The 12749-nt window shown below is 39.9% G+C and overlaps 1 protein-coding gene across 2 annotated transcripts in view; it reads left to right on the top strand.

Moving 5' to 3' along the window:
• Window positions 1-12749, top strand: part of LOC121281211 (polypeptide N-acetylgalactosaminyltransferase 10-like) — a 167847-nt gene that overhangs the window by 81555 nt on the left and 73543 nt on the right. For both annotated transcript variants that reach the window (XM_041193992.1, XM_041193993.1), the window contains exon 3: window positions 5103-5241. In XM_041193992.1, coding sequence (XP_041049926.1) covers window positions 5103-5241 — 139 coding nt within the window. The remainder of the gene's footprint in view (window positions 1-5102; window positions 5242-12749) is intronic.

The raw sequence follows: 12749 nt of genomic DNA, 5'->3' as shown, positions 1-12749 counted from the left end.
CCACCACTCCCAGCCATCTGATTGGCCGGCACCTCTCTAAGGAAGGGGCGGAGGTCCTGCCTTGAAGCAATTAATGCTGCTCCCAACATTAAATTGCTGCAGGGCAGTCGGCGGGATCATAGGCGGGCTCCCCCCGACCTTTTAGCAGGTGAGGGTGGGTGGGCATGTGGGTATGGCGACACCCCCGTAAAATCCAATCCTAAGCTTGACGTTTCCAGACCAGATTCCCGCTGACCTGATTTCCACTTCCGTTAGGAGGCAAAAACCGCTCCAAAGATTGAGAACAGGTGTTGACAAAAAATGCTTGGAGTTTAAAATAAAGCAATAACTGAAGAAATCTAGCACTGGAAATAAAAAGTAAAATGCAAAAGAGCAACAGGAGTTTGGAAGCTGAGTTGGGGAGGATATTCTGATTGGGGCTGGAATGATGCTTCAGGCAGTAGGGCTGAGAGCAGCAAAAATAATTCAGCAAGGCTGGGTGTAGGGCATGTATATTATGTGGTGAACAGTATTGGAGATAGAAAATTGAACAGAGAAATTTCTGTACAAGAAAAAGGACATTCTAATTCGCTTTCTACTCTCCTGATAGCTCTGTGATACAATAATAATGGAGTTGTTGATGAACGACAGCAATCAATTTGTATCCATTAGCCCATGACACAACCAGAAATGACAAAAGGGAAATTCCAATGGTGGAGGACTTTGGAAATGATAGGCCCAAGTTCGCCTTCTCCTCCTAAACTACAATTGTCACATATCCTGTTCCAAAATATTCATACAATAAAAATATTCCAGATGTCTATCAAATTGCATTTGCATCAATTAACTACAACCGTTTCAACCATCTCCCCAGGGAGTCTGTTCTATAGATTTACAATTCATGGAATTATTGGGCTGAATCTTCCTGGCTTATTGACGATGGGTTAGAGGGCTGGCAACGAGGCTGGGGAAGGTGTTGGGAGGGTAGCCTGGCATCTTTCTGCCGCCATGGCACATTGCCATTGGTGGGCAGTTCAGTGGCTCATCTATTTAACAGCACAATTAAGTACCACTTCCCACCCCTGTGGGCAATTAACCCATGTCTGGAGGGCCCAATGGCATGTGACAATAACGCCAAATAAACCCTATCAGCCTCCCAATGTGTTTCTGGGCTGTGGGGGCAGGGGAAGAGGGATGGGGTGCTCTCCTTGATGGACACTTCATGGTCCACGAAGGCGCCTCCTGCCCTTGCATCATTGGTGCCTCTGGTGTACCATGACCCCGCCCCTGTCAGACCACAGAATTTGCTTGCCTATTCTAATGTTCTGGACAAAGTAAACTAACATGTCATGGTCTATGTTATCTAGTCCCTGTAGAACCTTAAGCAGCACAACTATCTTTCAGTGACAACATGGGCAGTTTACTTAATTGTTATAAATGAATAGTGGAGCTGCAACAGAGCTAAGCACAGGTCTGGTAGGTCCCTCCAAGCAGGGCAATGAAATTTGAGTGGGAGCCACCGATGGTTTAAAAGCAGAATTGGGAAGTTTCAGAAAAACACCAGCAAAGGGTTTGCTTTCATAATGGGGAGACAAGCAGCACTCACTGTTATTAGAGGCTAAATCTAACGACAACTTCTGATATCTGCACATGCACATTTAAATGCAGAAACCCAGAAATTGCTGTCAGTAAAAACCTGCTCCTTCACAGGTACATTTTTTCAGTCCTTGCCAATAGACTTGATGCTGAAATCAGTGTATTTGCATCAACTTAAGATAATTACCCACTGGCCTCACGTTTGAAAAGGTAATCAACCACTGGTTTCACATTGAAACTTCAGTGACAACCAAAGTTTGAAATGTTTGTGCTTCATGAAGGGGGTTGTCACTGAAACCTGTCAATTCCTGCAACTATAACTTCAACCTGAGGAGGACAAGGGCACCATTTCCAGAGGCTGTGAAAGGTGACTGTGGCTCTGAACGTTGATGCATTTGGCTCCTTCTACCCTGTTGCTAGAGCTATTAGCAACATCTGCTAGTTTGCAGTACACTGTTTCATAAGAGAGATTATTGAGACTCCGAGAGACCGATTAATCTTATTCCTTCTTGCTGAGAGAAATGGGCAGAGCCAGCACGGGGTTTGCAAGGATTACAGATTTCCCCAAGAGTGCCATTGGAAACCAAAAAAAGAAAGACTTGCCTTTATATAGTGCCTTTCATGACCATTAGATGTCTCAAAGCACTTTTACCGCCAATGAAACCCTTTTGAAGTGTAGTCTCGATTGTAATATAGGAAACACAACAGCCTGTTTGAGCACAACAAACTCCCACAAACAGCAATGTGATAATGACCAGATAATCTGCAATACTGATTGGGGGGTAAGGGACAGTTCCCCTGCTCTTCTTTGAAACAGTGCCTTCTTAACATGTATTTGAAGGGCATCACACCCATGCCCCCAACCCTCTTCCCCTGCCAAGGATGCAGGGCACCTCTCTTCTTTTCCACCTTCTCCATCAAGATTTCTAGTGCAGCATCTAGAGACAATGTAGCTGTGAAGAGCAGGAAAGTACTGTTTTTGTGTTAGCAGCCGAGCAGAATGCTAGTGAGAGCTGGTACACTGTTCAAGAGGAGATTGAACAGATGGGATTTTTGGTTAGTTAAGGAACAAGGAGTTGCTGAAGTGAGCCTTGCTGGTGGAAGTAATTTCTGGAATACTCATGCTGAGTGGAGCAATTTTCGAAGGACACTGGAAGATTCAACCTGGCGTGGCAGGGAGAAATGACCTGCTGGAAAGTTGGGAGTAACTCAGGATGTGTAATACTATATATCAGCGAGAAGTGTGGTGCACAGTGAAAGGAGTTATAAGACCTATCTTGATTGTGTTAATGTGTTAGTTCAATATATTAGTTGTCTGTTAAGTTGTGTTTGATTTATGTTGATTTTAGTTTTTAAAGTAAAAGTCTGAAAATGTAAACTCTTGTCCTTTGTTATTTCCATTGGTTGTTTGGGAAATTTCTTTCTTTTTAAAAGTTACCGGTTCCTAAGGGGATCAAAACAGTATAGAGAAGGACATAATCATTAACTTTTTTTCCACTTGTTTGGAGTTGGGGATTTTACATGAGTGTAGTGCCTTGATTTGACTCAAATGAAAAAATATGAAATGGAGCCCACAGTCACTTAAATGGTCTGCTCTATCAATCAGCACTGATTTTAATACTCCTCTTCCAATATCTAGTAAAACAGTGACTTAGATGCTCAGTGTCTTTTGGTGACTTCTCAATTTTATCTCACTCAGGAGTATAAGGAAAACACCCTGTTAATTTTCTGATGTATATTCTTAAAATGGAGTTTAAGTTTAAAAGTATGCATCAAAATAGTCTGAAGCCAGAAAGAATTGTGGATGCATTAAATGGCTTACAACTGTGAATGCCTGTAAGAACAAGGCATTTTCACAGAGCAGTGAGAAACATAACATCAAGGTCACAGAGCAAAGATAGCTCAGTAAAGGGAGATAAACTTGCAACTATTTTTAGCTGATAAGTGAACAATAGTGCTTTGTTCTGTTGTAGAGGTAAAGGAATCAATGAGATAAAAACAAAAAACTGTGGATGCTGGAAATCCAAAACAAAAACAGAATTACCTGGAAAAACTCAGCAAGTCTGGCAGCATCGGCGGAGAAGAAAAGATTTGACTTTTTGAGTCCTCATGACCCTTCCACAGAACTGAATCAATTACCACCTGACATGCCTCAGCCCTGAAGTACCCAGCAATACGAATGTCTGAATACAGCTGGGGCATGAATATAGCTGATTGATACCAAAAGAGACAAACTGATTTGACACATAAATCAAATTAGCCAATGAAGGGAAGCAGTATTTTCCTTTGAATTTAAGGTATATTTGTCTTGTAGAATTTCTGTTTCTTACATAATTTGAGGGGAAAATAAATTTTGATGCATGTCATGAAGGCACTGTTAAAATCTAAATGTTAGTTTGAAGTTAAAAATAATCTTTTTTTGCCACAATGGTATTCTGCAAATTTGGACCGATGTGTTTTATTAACAGCTGAGAAATGCTGTTTCTAAAGTATAAAAATTTGTGTCTCAAAACCTGGCTATTATATTCCAGAAAGCCAATTGGTGCAGGATAGTACTGGCACTAATCTTTACTTAGTCATGCATACACCTCCGAACTCAAACACATTTCAGTTTCAAGAAGTGTCTCATTGTGTGCTCAAGTGAAACCCCAGTTAACGCCCATGCTCGACATATAATTAAACATAATTACTGTTAATATACAACTAACCCCATCAGGTGTACCTGGGAATATTTACTAATGAAATTATTATTGCTCCAATTGACTTCAGTTGCTTTTCATAAGATTGGAAGGTATGGTTCATTTGTGGCACATTGTTGCAAGAATATATGAGCTTTGAAAAATTAGATTACATGATAATGATGCTTAATCGGTGGAAAACCTTTCCTAACTTGTGGACTGACCAGTCCTTTTAACTGAAGCCTTGGATCAAGCAGCTCAAGTACTGAACTTTTCAAATTAAATTTTCAAGCAATCTACAGTAAGGCTATCAGTATGCAACTTTGAATAGCTTGCATTAATGCTAAGGCATAATTTAACTTTGTCCGATGATCACTAGGTATATCCTACAAGGTGTAATGCACCATTGCAAGAAAGCCAACACTAAAGAATGGAGAACAAAAATAGAATTACCTGTAAAAGCTCAGCAGGTCTGGCAGCATCGGCGGAGAAGAAAAGAGTTGACATTTCGAGTCCTCATGACCCTTCAACAGAACATCAGCAGTTCTGCTAAAGGGTCATGAGGACTCGAAATGTCAACGCTTTTCTCCGCCGCTGCTGCCAGACCTGCTGAGTCTGTTGAAGGGTCATGAGGACTTGAAATGTCAACTCTTTTCTTCTCTGCCGATGCTGCCAGACCTGCTGAGTTTTTCCAGGTAATTCTGTTTTTGTTTTGGATTTCCAGCATCCGCAGTTTTTTGTTTTTATCACTAAAGAATGGAGATTTAATTGTAAATTTGGTAGATCCCAAGATTAACTGTTGAGAGTGAATATAACTTTTGGCATTATCCTTCTGCTTTATCCTGTTAGGAACTGGAGAACAGGGGAAACCTGTCTCATTGTCTGATGAAGATAGAGCTGACCAAGCATATAGGGAAAATGGTTTCAATATCTACGTGAGTGATAGAATCTCTCTCAATCGGAGCCTCCCTGACATTCGACATCCAAAGTAAGTGAAGCAGCTTCCTTCTACTTTGCAATTAATTAAGTTGCCCTTAATTGGTTAAAGCAGTGTTATCAAGCTTGGAACTATCTATGCCAACCATATTTTAGTTTGTTCTATTACCAACCATATTTTAGTTTGTCCTGTTAATGCAAAAACTTCTTATTGAGATCCTCTTTGCCTTACAGCTTTCCAATTACAGTCCTTACTGCTTACAACACCCATGTTTGACAAGGGCAGCTGCACTCAGCAAATAGCATTAACCATTTGTCATTTCCATAGGTGTCAATTACAAAAATGACGCTTATAACATTTTAGCATAAGTTTTCACTTTGCCCAATCTGGGTGCAAATTGCATTAGTTTTAAGTTTTTTGCTCAAATTTCTGCTCAAACTCATTGGTATATTGCTGAATGTAAAATTAGTGGAATCTTGCCATAGTGATTGATTCAATCTGGGAGTGTGGTGACTTTTGTGGTTGGACCGGCTTCTTGCAATGTTTTTTTAAACCAGCACAAAATATTGCAGAATTTCTATTTGCATTGGATGTAATTTGTGCTTAAAATTCCTCAATGTATTTTACTGATTTGGCTGATCATGGCTGAATTCCTTTGGAAAAACTGCAACCTAGCAGAAACTCCTGATAATTATACTACTTTGGGCAATTTGATACATGCTTATCCTGTTCTTGAGTTAAATACAATGGATGCAAGAAATCTGAAATAAAACAGAAAATGCTGGAAGTACTCAGTAAGTCATACAGCATCTACTGTGATTGAAACAGAATTAACGTTGATGGCCTTTCAAAAGAACTGGAAAAAAGTTAGGGGTGTAACAGATTTTAAGTAAATAGAGGCGAGGAAAGTAGTGAGGAGAGGGAACGTCTATGCTCAGATGGAAGGTGTTGGAGAATTTTCCTGTTCTATTTTTTTTCGTAACTTGAAACAAGGTGCTGTTCAAGAATCAGAAGTACTCCAAGTGCCTGAAATCACCAGTCTTCTGTCTTCTGCTGCCATTGACCGCTTGAAGTTATGCAACGTCTTTTAACCTCTTCTCCTAACTTATGAATTTCCAGCATTAGACACAATGTTTTCATTATCTTTTCACTTTTGAACATTAACCATTACTTTTTAACCAGAAACTTTCCACTAAGGACTGATGTAACTCTCTCCATTCTCTTGACATTGTTTCCTGTCCCATCTTAGATTCAATCCATTTATTAAGAAACTACCGGCCTTCATCCAGTATACTCCAACTCTTCCCTTTGCTAACTGGAGATCCCTATTAGGTCACTATCCTGAATGGAATGCTCACTCCTTGAATGGATTGCTGGGAAACCCTTCCTCGAACCAACTCTGGCTTGGCGAAATTTGAAAATATCACATCTAACCACCAAACGTTGAAAACACTTCCTAGAATCAACTGCCACTTCACTCCAAAAATATCTGATAATATCACATCTGTTTAACTAAGTTGGTGAAAAAACATCATGCTGGGGTGGCCAAAATGTTGGATATTTTGTTTTGTTACTTTAGAAACAGATATCTGTTCTAACAACTGCAGAATCAGATCTTTAACAAACTTGTGTTACACAACCCAACATGGGTACTCAACTAAATCATGCAACATGGTTCTAGTATGATTATATGATTCTTTATCATTGCGTGCATGATTCAGTGTAAGTACTGAGGTACCACGCTTCACAATTCCTGCATGACCTCAGCAAACCTCTCCTGTCTTCCATCACATCTCAGATCTTCCCTTTTCTTTCTTTCCCCTTCAGCACTTGCTTAAAACCTAACTTTTCTGAGCCCTGACAAAATGTCATTGACCTGAAATATTAACTCTGTTTCTCGCTCCACAGATGCTGCCAGACCTGCTAATTATTTCAACAATTTTCTGTTTTTCTTTCTTATTCTGTACCTACGTGTTAAAAAGGCACTGCTGTTTTCAGCCAAAGTCAGGTTCTCGAGCAGTTCCAATGAACTGTTCAACCTTGTTGATTCCCTGTACTATATTTACCCATTTCGGGTGAAATTGCTCCACCAACAGTTTTTTTATTCGACCATTTGCAGCACTTGTGATTACCTTAGTAATGGTACTCGAGATGTAACCACAAATAATTAGGAGAGGTTATGTCCTTGTAAATTGAGGAAAGGCTGCACAAATTTGGTATGTATTCCCTTAAATTCAAAAGATTGTGGGGTGATTTAATTGAGATGTTCAAAATTTTATAAGGATTTGACAAAGTAGATATGGAGAAGCTGATCCTCTGGTAGGAGAATCCAGAACACAAGCATAATCCTTAATAATACTCCTATCCGCAGATGCTGCCAGACCTGCTGAGTTTTTCCAGGTGTTTTTGTTTTGGAATGAAAACTTAGTCTGGCCAACAACTGTGGAGAATGGTTTCGCTCTAATTTTAAGGTACTAGAGCAAAATACTGTGGATGCTAGAAATCTGAATTAGAAACAGGAAATGTTGCAAATGTTCAACAGACCTGGGAGCATCTGTGGAGACAGAAATGGTTAACATTTCAAGTCAGAGACTATTTGTCAGAACCAAGGGTTACCAACCTGAAATGCTAATTGTTTCTCTCCACAGATGCTCCCACATCTGTTGAGTTTTTGCAACATTTCCTGTTTCTATTTCAGATTTCTAATATCCACAGTATTTTGCCACTAGTATCTTAAAATTAGAGCGAGACCATTCAGAAGTGAAATTAGAAAGCATTTTTTCACACAAAGAGTAATGGAAACGTGGAATTCCCTTCTGTGATAAGACTGAATGTATGCTGGTTAATTGAAATTTTCAAGACTGGTATCAATAGATTTTTAGAGCATTGAAAGGAAATAGATGAAATACAGGTAAATGGATTTGAGATGTGGATCAGCCATGGTCTAATTGAATAGCGCTCCTGATTCTATGTCCCTTTAATCAGTGCCATGGACCACAAGGGTCATAATTATTGCATTTATTGTGATAAGCCTCCTGTGAGTCACCTCACCTCATCGCGCATCTTCTGAAATGTCTTATGCACATTTACTGGGTTCACTTTATCTGTACAATTAGGGCAGAAAAAGCCTCTTAAATTTAACAAACACAACTTACCATTAACAGATTTGGATTGACTGTCCTTGATTAGCCTATCTAAATACTTAGTAATTGACCTCAAATTATGGACTTTAAGAGCTAGCCCAGAATTGACATTAGATGAATTAGTGTATCCAAGTTATCCAATGTATCCTTCTCTCTTTTTTTGAACAGAGGTATTAAATTGGTGAAAGCAAAAACCTGCGGATGCTGGAAATCCAAAACAAAAACAAAAATACCTGGAAAAACTCAGCAGGTCTGACAGCATCTGCGGAGAGGAACACAGTTAACATTTCGAGTCCGTATTACTCTTCAACAGAACTAAGGAAAAATAGAAAAGAGGTGAAATATAAGCTGGTTTAAGTGGGGTGGGGGGGGTGGTGGTGGGACAGGTAGAGCTGGATAGAGGGCCAGTGATAGGTGGAGATAACCAAAAGATGTCATAGACAAAAGGACAAAAAGGTGTTGAAGCTGGTGATATTATCACATTCCTTAGATAATATCACCAGTTTCAACACCTTTGTCCTTTTCTCTATGACATCTTTTGGTTATCTTCACCTGTCACTGGCCCTCTATCCAGCTCTACCTGTCCCACCTCCCCTTAAACCAGCTTATATTTTACCTCTTTTCTATTTTTCCTTAGTTCTAATGAAGAGTCATACGGACTCGAAACATTAACTGTGTTCCTCTCTGCAGATACTGATAGACCTGCTGAGTTTTTCCAGGTATTTTTGTTTTTGTATTAGATTGGTCTTAGACTTTACCTGGCATAATTTGAAAGTCTAAGGAGGTGTGAAAAATTGTGGTTAGAGCCTGTGCTATTTTTTTAACTTCCTCCAAAGAACTAATGTGCATGCTACATCTATTGAGTTTTGCTAATTTTATTCAGAACCAAATCTCTCTTCCCATTATATTTCAATAATTTTTCCACATTCCGTGTATGCTAACATTCTAATTTCAGTTTGGCTAATGGCTAACTTAGAGGTTGTGAGTTCAAGCCTCACTCAGGATTTGAGCACATAATATAGGCTGTCATTTCAGTGTAGTGCTAGTGTCCAAGGTGCCGCCGTTCAGATGAGATGGTAAACTGGGAACCTATATGGCTGGGTCTAAAAATCATATTAACACTTTGGGGGAACTCCCTGTTCTCCTTCAGTGTTCTGCCCAACAATTATTCATTGATCAATGCCACCAAAGCAGTTATTAGGTCATTTATCTCATTGTTACTTATGGCATCTTGCTGTGAGCAGATTGCCTGCTTTGTTTTCCGACATAAAAAAACTTAGATTTATATACTATAATGTTATTATATAACAATAGTATGTAAGGTATATATAGTAAGGACACCCCAAAGTGATTTACAGCTAATGAAGTACTTTTGAAGAGCAGTCATCTTTTCTAATACAGGAGACATTGACTACAGTTCAAAGTTATTCTGTGAGGGACTTTGGAACTTCCTGAGGCTGTGAAAGACACTGCACAGATGCCCCAATTTAAGCTTTTCTGTCGGCCTTCATTCGTAAAAACAAAAGCATAATATTTATTTCATATCTGCCATATCTTCAACCTTCACATCTAGGTTCTCCATTCATCTTTGAGGAATCCTACCTTCCCTTTAACACTCAATATGGCTTCACGAACTGGATTAGGGAGAATTTTTTTAAAAATTCATTCATGGGATGTGGGCATTGCTGGCTAGGCCAGCATTTATTGCCCATCCCTAATTGCCCTTGTTCAGAGGGCATTTTTAAGAGTCAACCACATTGCTGTGGGTCTGGAGTCACACATAGGCCAGACCAGGTGGGGACAGCAGATTTCCTTCCCTAGAGGACATTAGTGAACCAGATTTTTTTTTTTGGTGACAATTGACAAATGGTTTCATGATCATCATTAGACTTTTACTTCCAGATATTTATTGAATTCAAATTCCACCAGCTGCTGTGGTGGGATTCGAACCCAGGTCCCCAGAGAATTACCCTGGGTCTCTGGAATACCAGTCCAGTGACAATACCACTACACCACTGCCTCCCTGCCCCACTAATAAATAATAAATTAAGTTTTTTCCTTGGAAGATGAAGAATTTTCCAAAATACAAATGAAGGTGGCTTGTAATTGAAAGACTACTCACTCTTTACAATTGTAGGGGGGATACAAATTAGGCAATATTTAGTCTGAGTTCATTTGTTGGTGGGATTAAAAAAAAATAACAGCCAATGCTTCCAACCACTATCCAGCAACTTCAGCTGAGAGCAAGTTTGTGCAAATATTATGCTAGAGAAGGATCTAGCTCAGCTGTGATTGAATATCTTGCTGACACTCATTGTCTTGGTCCTCAGAAGTATTGGTCCGGATTTTGCAGTGGTATTGACAGTGAAACTGTCGGTGTTTGCCAGCTTTACTTCTCTGGAACTGATTGCAACTTCTGGAGTCTGCAGATGTGCAGTTGAAAGTGGAAGTCTTGAAGTTGCTATCACTAATTCCACACTTCTCCAAAGACTGCATTGTTGAAGACTCAGACTGCAATCTATTAGAAATCATTGAACTGATAAGAACTTTCACTCTCATGCTTTTAGTTTGGCTGTAAAAAAAAACTTGAAAAAGTTGCATCTCGTTGCATGAGATACAACCAGATGTTTAACTAGTCTATTAACTTCATAATTAATGCTAAAAAAAACCTCACTAACTGTTAAAGAATAACTTTATTTTTGTTGAATATCAAATGTCTCCATTGTAAGAAATTACACATTTTTAAAATAATAAAAGTTTGTTTATGATATTTTAGTTTCAACCGTATTTCCACGTGCATGTCCCAATCATTTATTTGGTATCTGTAGTTTTTAGTGGCTGGTTTGTTGTCTGAGAGAATGCTTTCATGTGATTGGCTGCATACCCTACTTGATGACACCACTGCTGCAGTATGCCTGGAGGTCCCCTTGGCATGGTACCGACATTGGTAAAGTTGCTTCACTACTGACTGCAAAATCCGGCCCAATGACCATTTGAGCTAGATGCCAGAGGCATATGGTTCCCATAGAATCAAATCCCAGCAAGGATTAAATGCTGCTAAGAATGGAGAAGAGAAAATAGCAGATTATGGAGAGGTAGATCTTTTTCCTTTTGCAGTAACTGCTTCTGTCTAGTTGAGCAATACTGTTCGCCAAAAAGAATAGCCTAGTGAGCTAACTCAAACATCTGCTTGCAATTGAGTGTGTCCACAGTTGTGATGTCATCATCTATTGACTGCTTATCTGCAGCCACTTATGTACTGACTCTGAAGCTGCTTTTATATTGTAAGAGATTTGTGCTAATGTGATTGTTTCCTGATGCATGTGTCTTGTGCTGTTGTAAGCTATAACTTGAAAGTAAACTAACCAATCCATTTCCTGTATCCTGGTAGACCCAGCTTTTTATTGCATTTATTCTCTGCTCTTCTGACACAGGACTTTTCCTCATGTCTTGCTCTCCCTACTCCAAGATTTGTGGGCCCTTACTCAGGCATTACATCTCCTGCTCACTGAAATTCTCTGCCCAGTTTCCTTTGCCTTAACACCCTTTTAAAGCTGCATTGAAAGTCCTGAAACTCTGTGCCTTAAATTCCCCATTCAAATTTTTCCTTTTCCCATTCCCCTTCCTTTTTTTTTTCATGTTTTTCTCATTGTCATGCCACCTGACACGACTTCATGTTTGGGAGGTGCAACTTTATAAAATGTAATAAACAGTGCCAACATAAGAATGGCTTGATAAAAACATAAAACTGCAGATGCTGGAAATCCAAAACAAAAACAGAATTATCTGGAAAAACTCAGCAGGGCTGGCAGCATCGGCAGGGAAGAAAATAAGAGTTGATGTTTCGAGTCTTCATGACCCTTCCACAGAACTGAGCGAATATAAGGAGAGGGGTGAAATATAAGCTGGTTTAAGATGGCGGGGGGGAAAGAGAAGTTGGGGGGGGGTGTGGTTGTAGGGACAAGCAAGCAGTGTTGGGAACAGATAATCAAAAGATGTCACAGACAAAAGAACACAGGTGTTGAAGGTAGTGATATTAGTCGTCTCAATTTCTCTGCTCCTCTCACCCATTCTAATCTGGCTCTCTCTGAACTTGCTGCACTCCGTTCTCTCAGGTCCAACCCCAACATTGTCATCAAACCCGCTGACAAGGGTGGTGCTGTTGTTGTCTGGCGCACTGACCTCTACCTCGTGGAGGCTGAGCGTCAACTCGCAGACACTTCCTCCTACCTCTCCCTGGACCATGACCCCACCACTGAACATCAAGCCATTGTTTCCAGGACTGTCACTGACCTCATCTCCTCTGGAGATCTTCCTCCCACAGCTTCCAACCTGATAGTCGCCCAACCTCGGACGGCCTACTTCTACCTCCTACCCAAAATCCACAAACAGAACTGTCCCAGTAGACCGATCGTG

Source organism: Carcharodon carcharias, chromosome 8, assembly GCF_017639515.1.
Source record: "Carcharodon carcharias isolate sCarCar2 chromosome 8, sCarCar2.pri, whole genome shotgun sequence".
Taxonomy (NCBI): domain Eukaryota; kingdom Metazoa; phylum Chordata; class Chondrichthyes; order Lamniformes; family Lamnidae; genus Carcharodon; species Carcharodon carcharias.
Note: the sequence above shows the minus strand (reverse complement) of the source record. Positions and strands in the feature narration are given on the sequence as shown.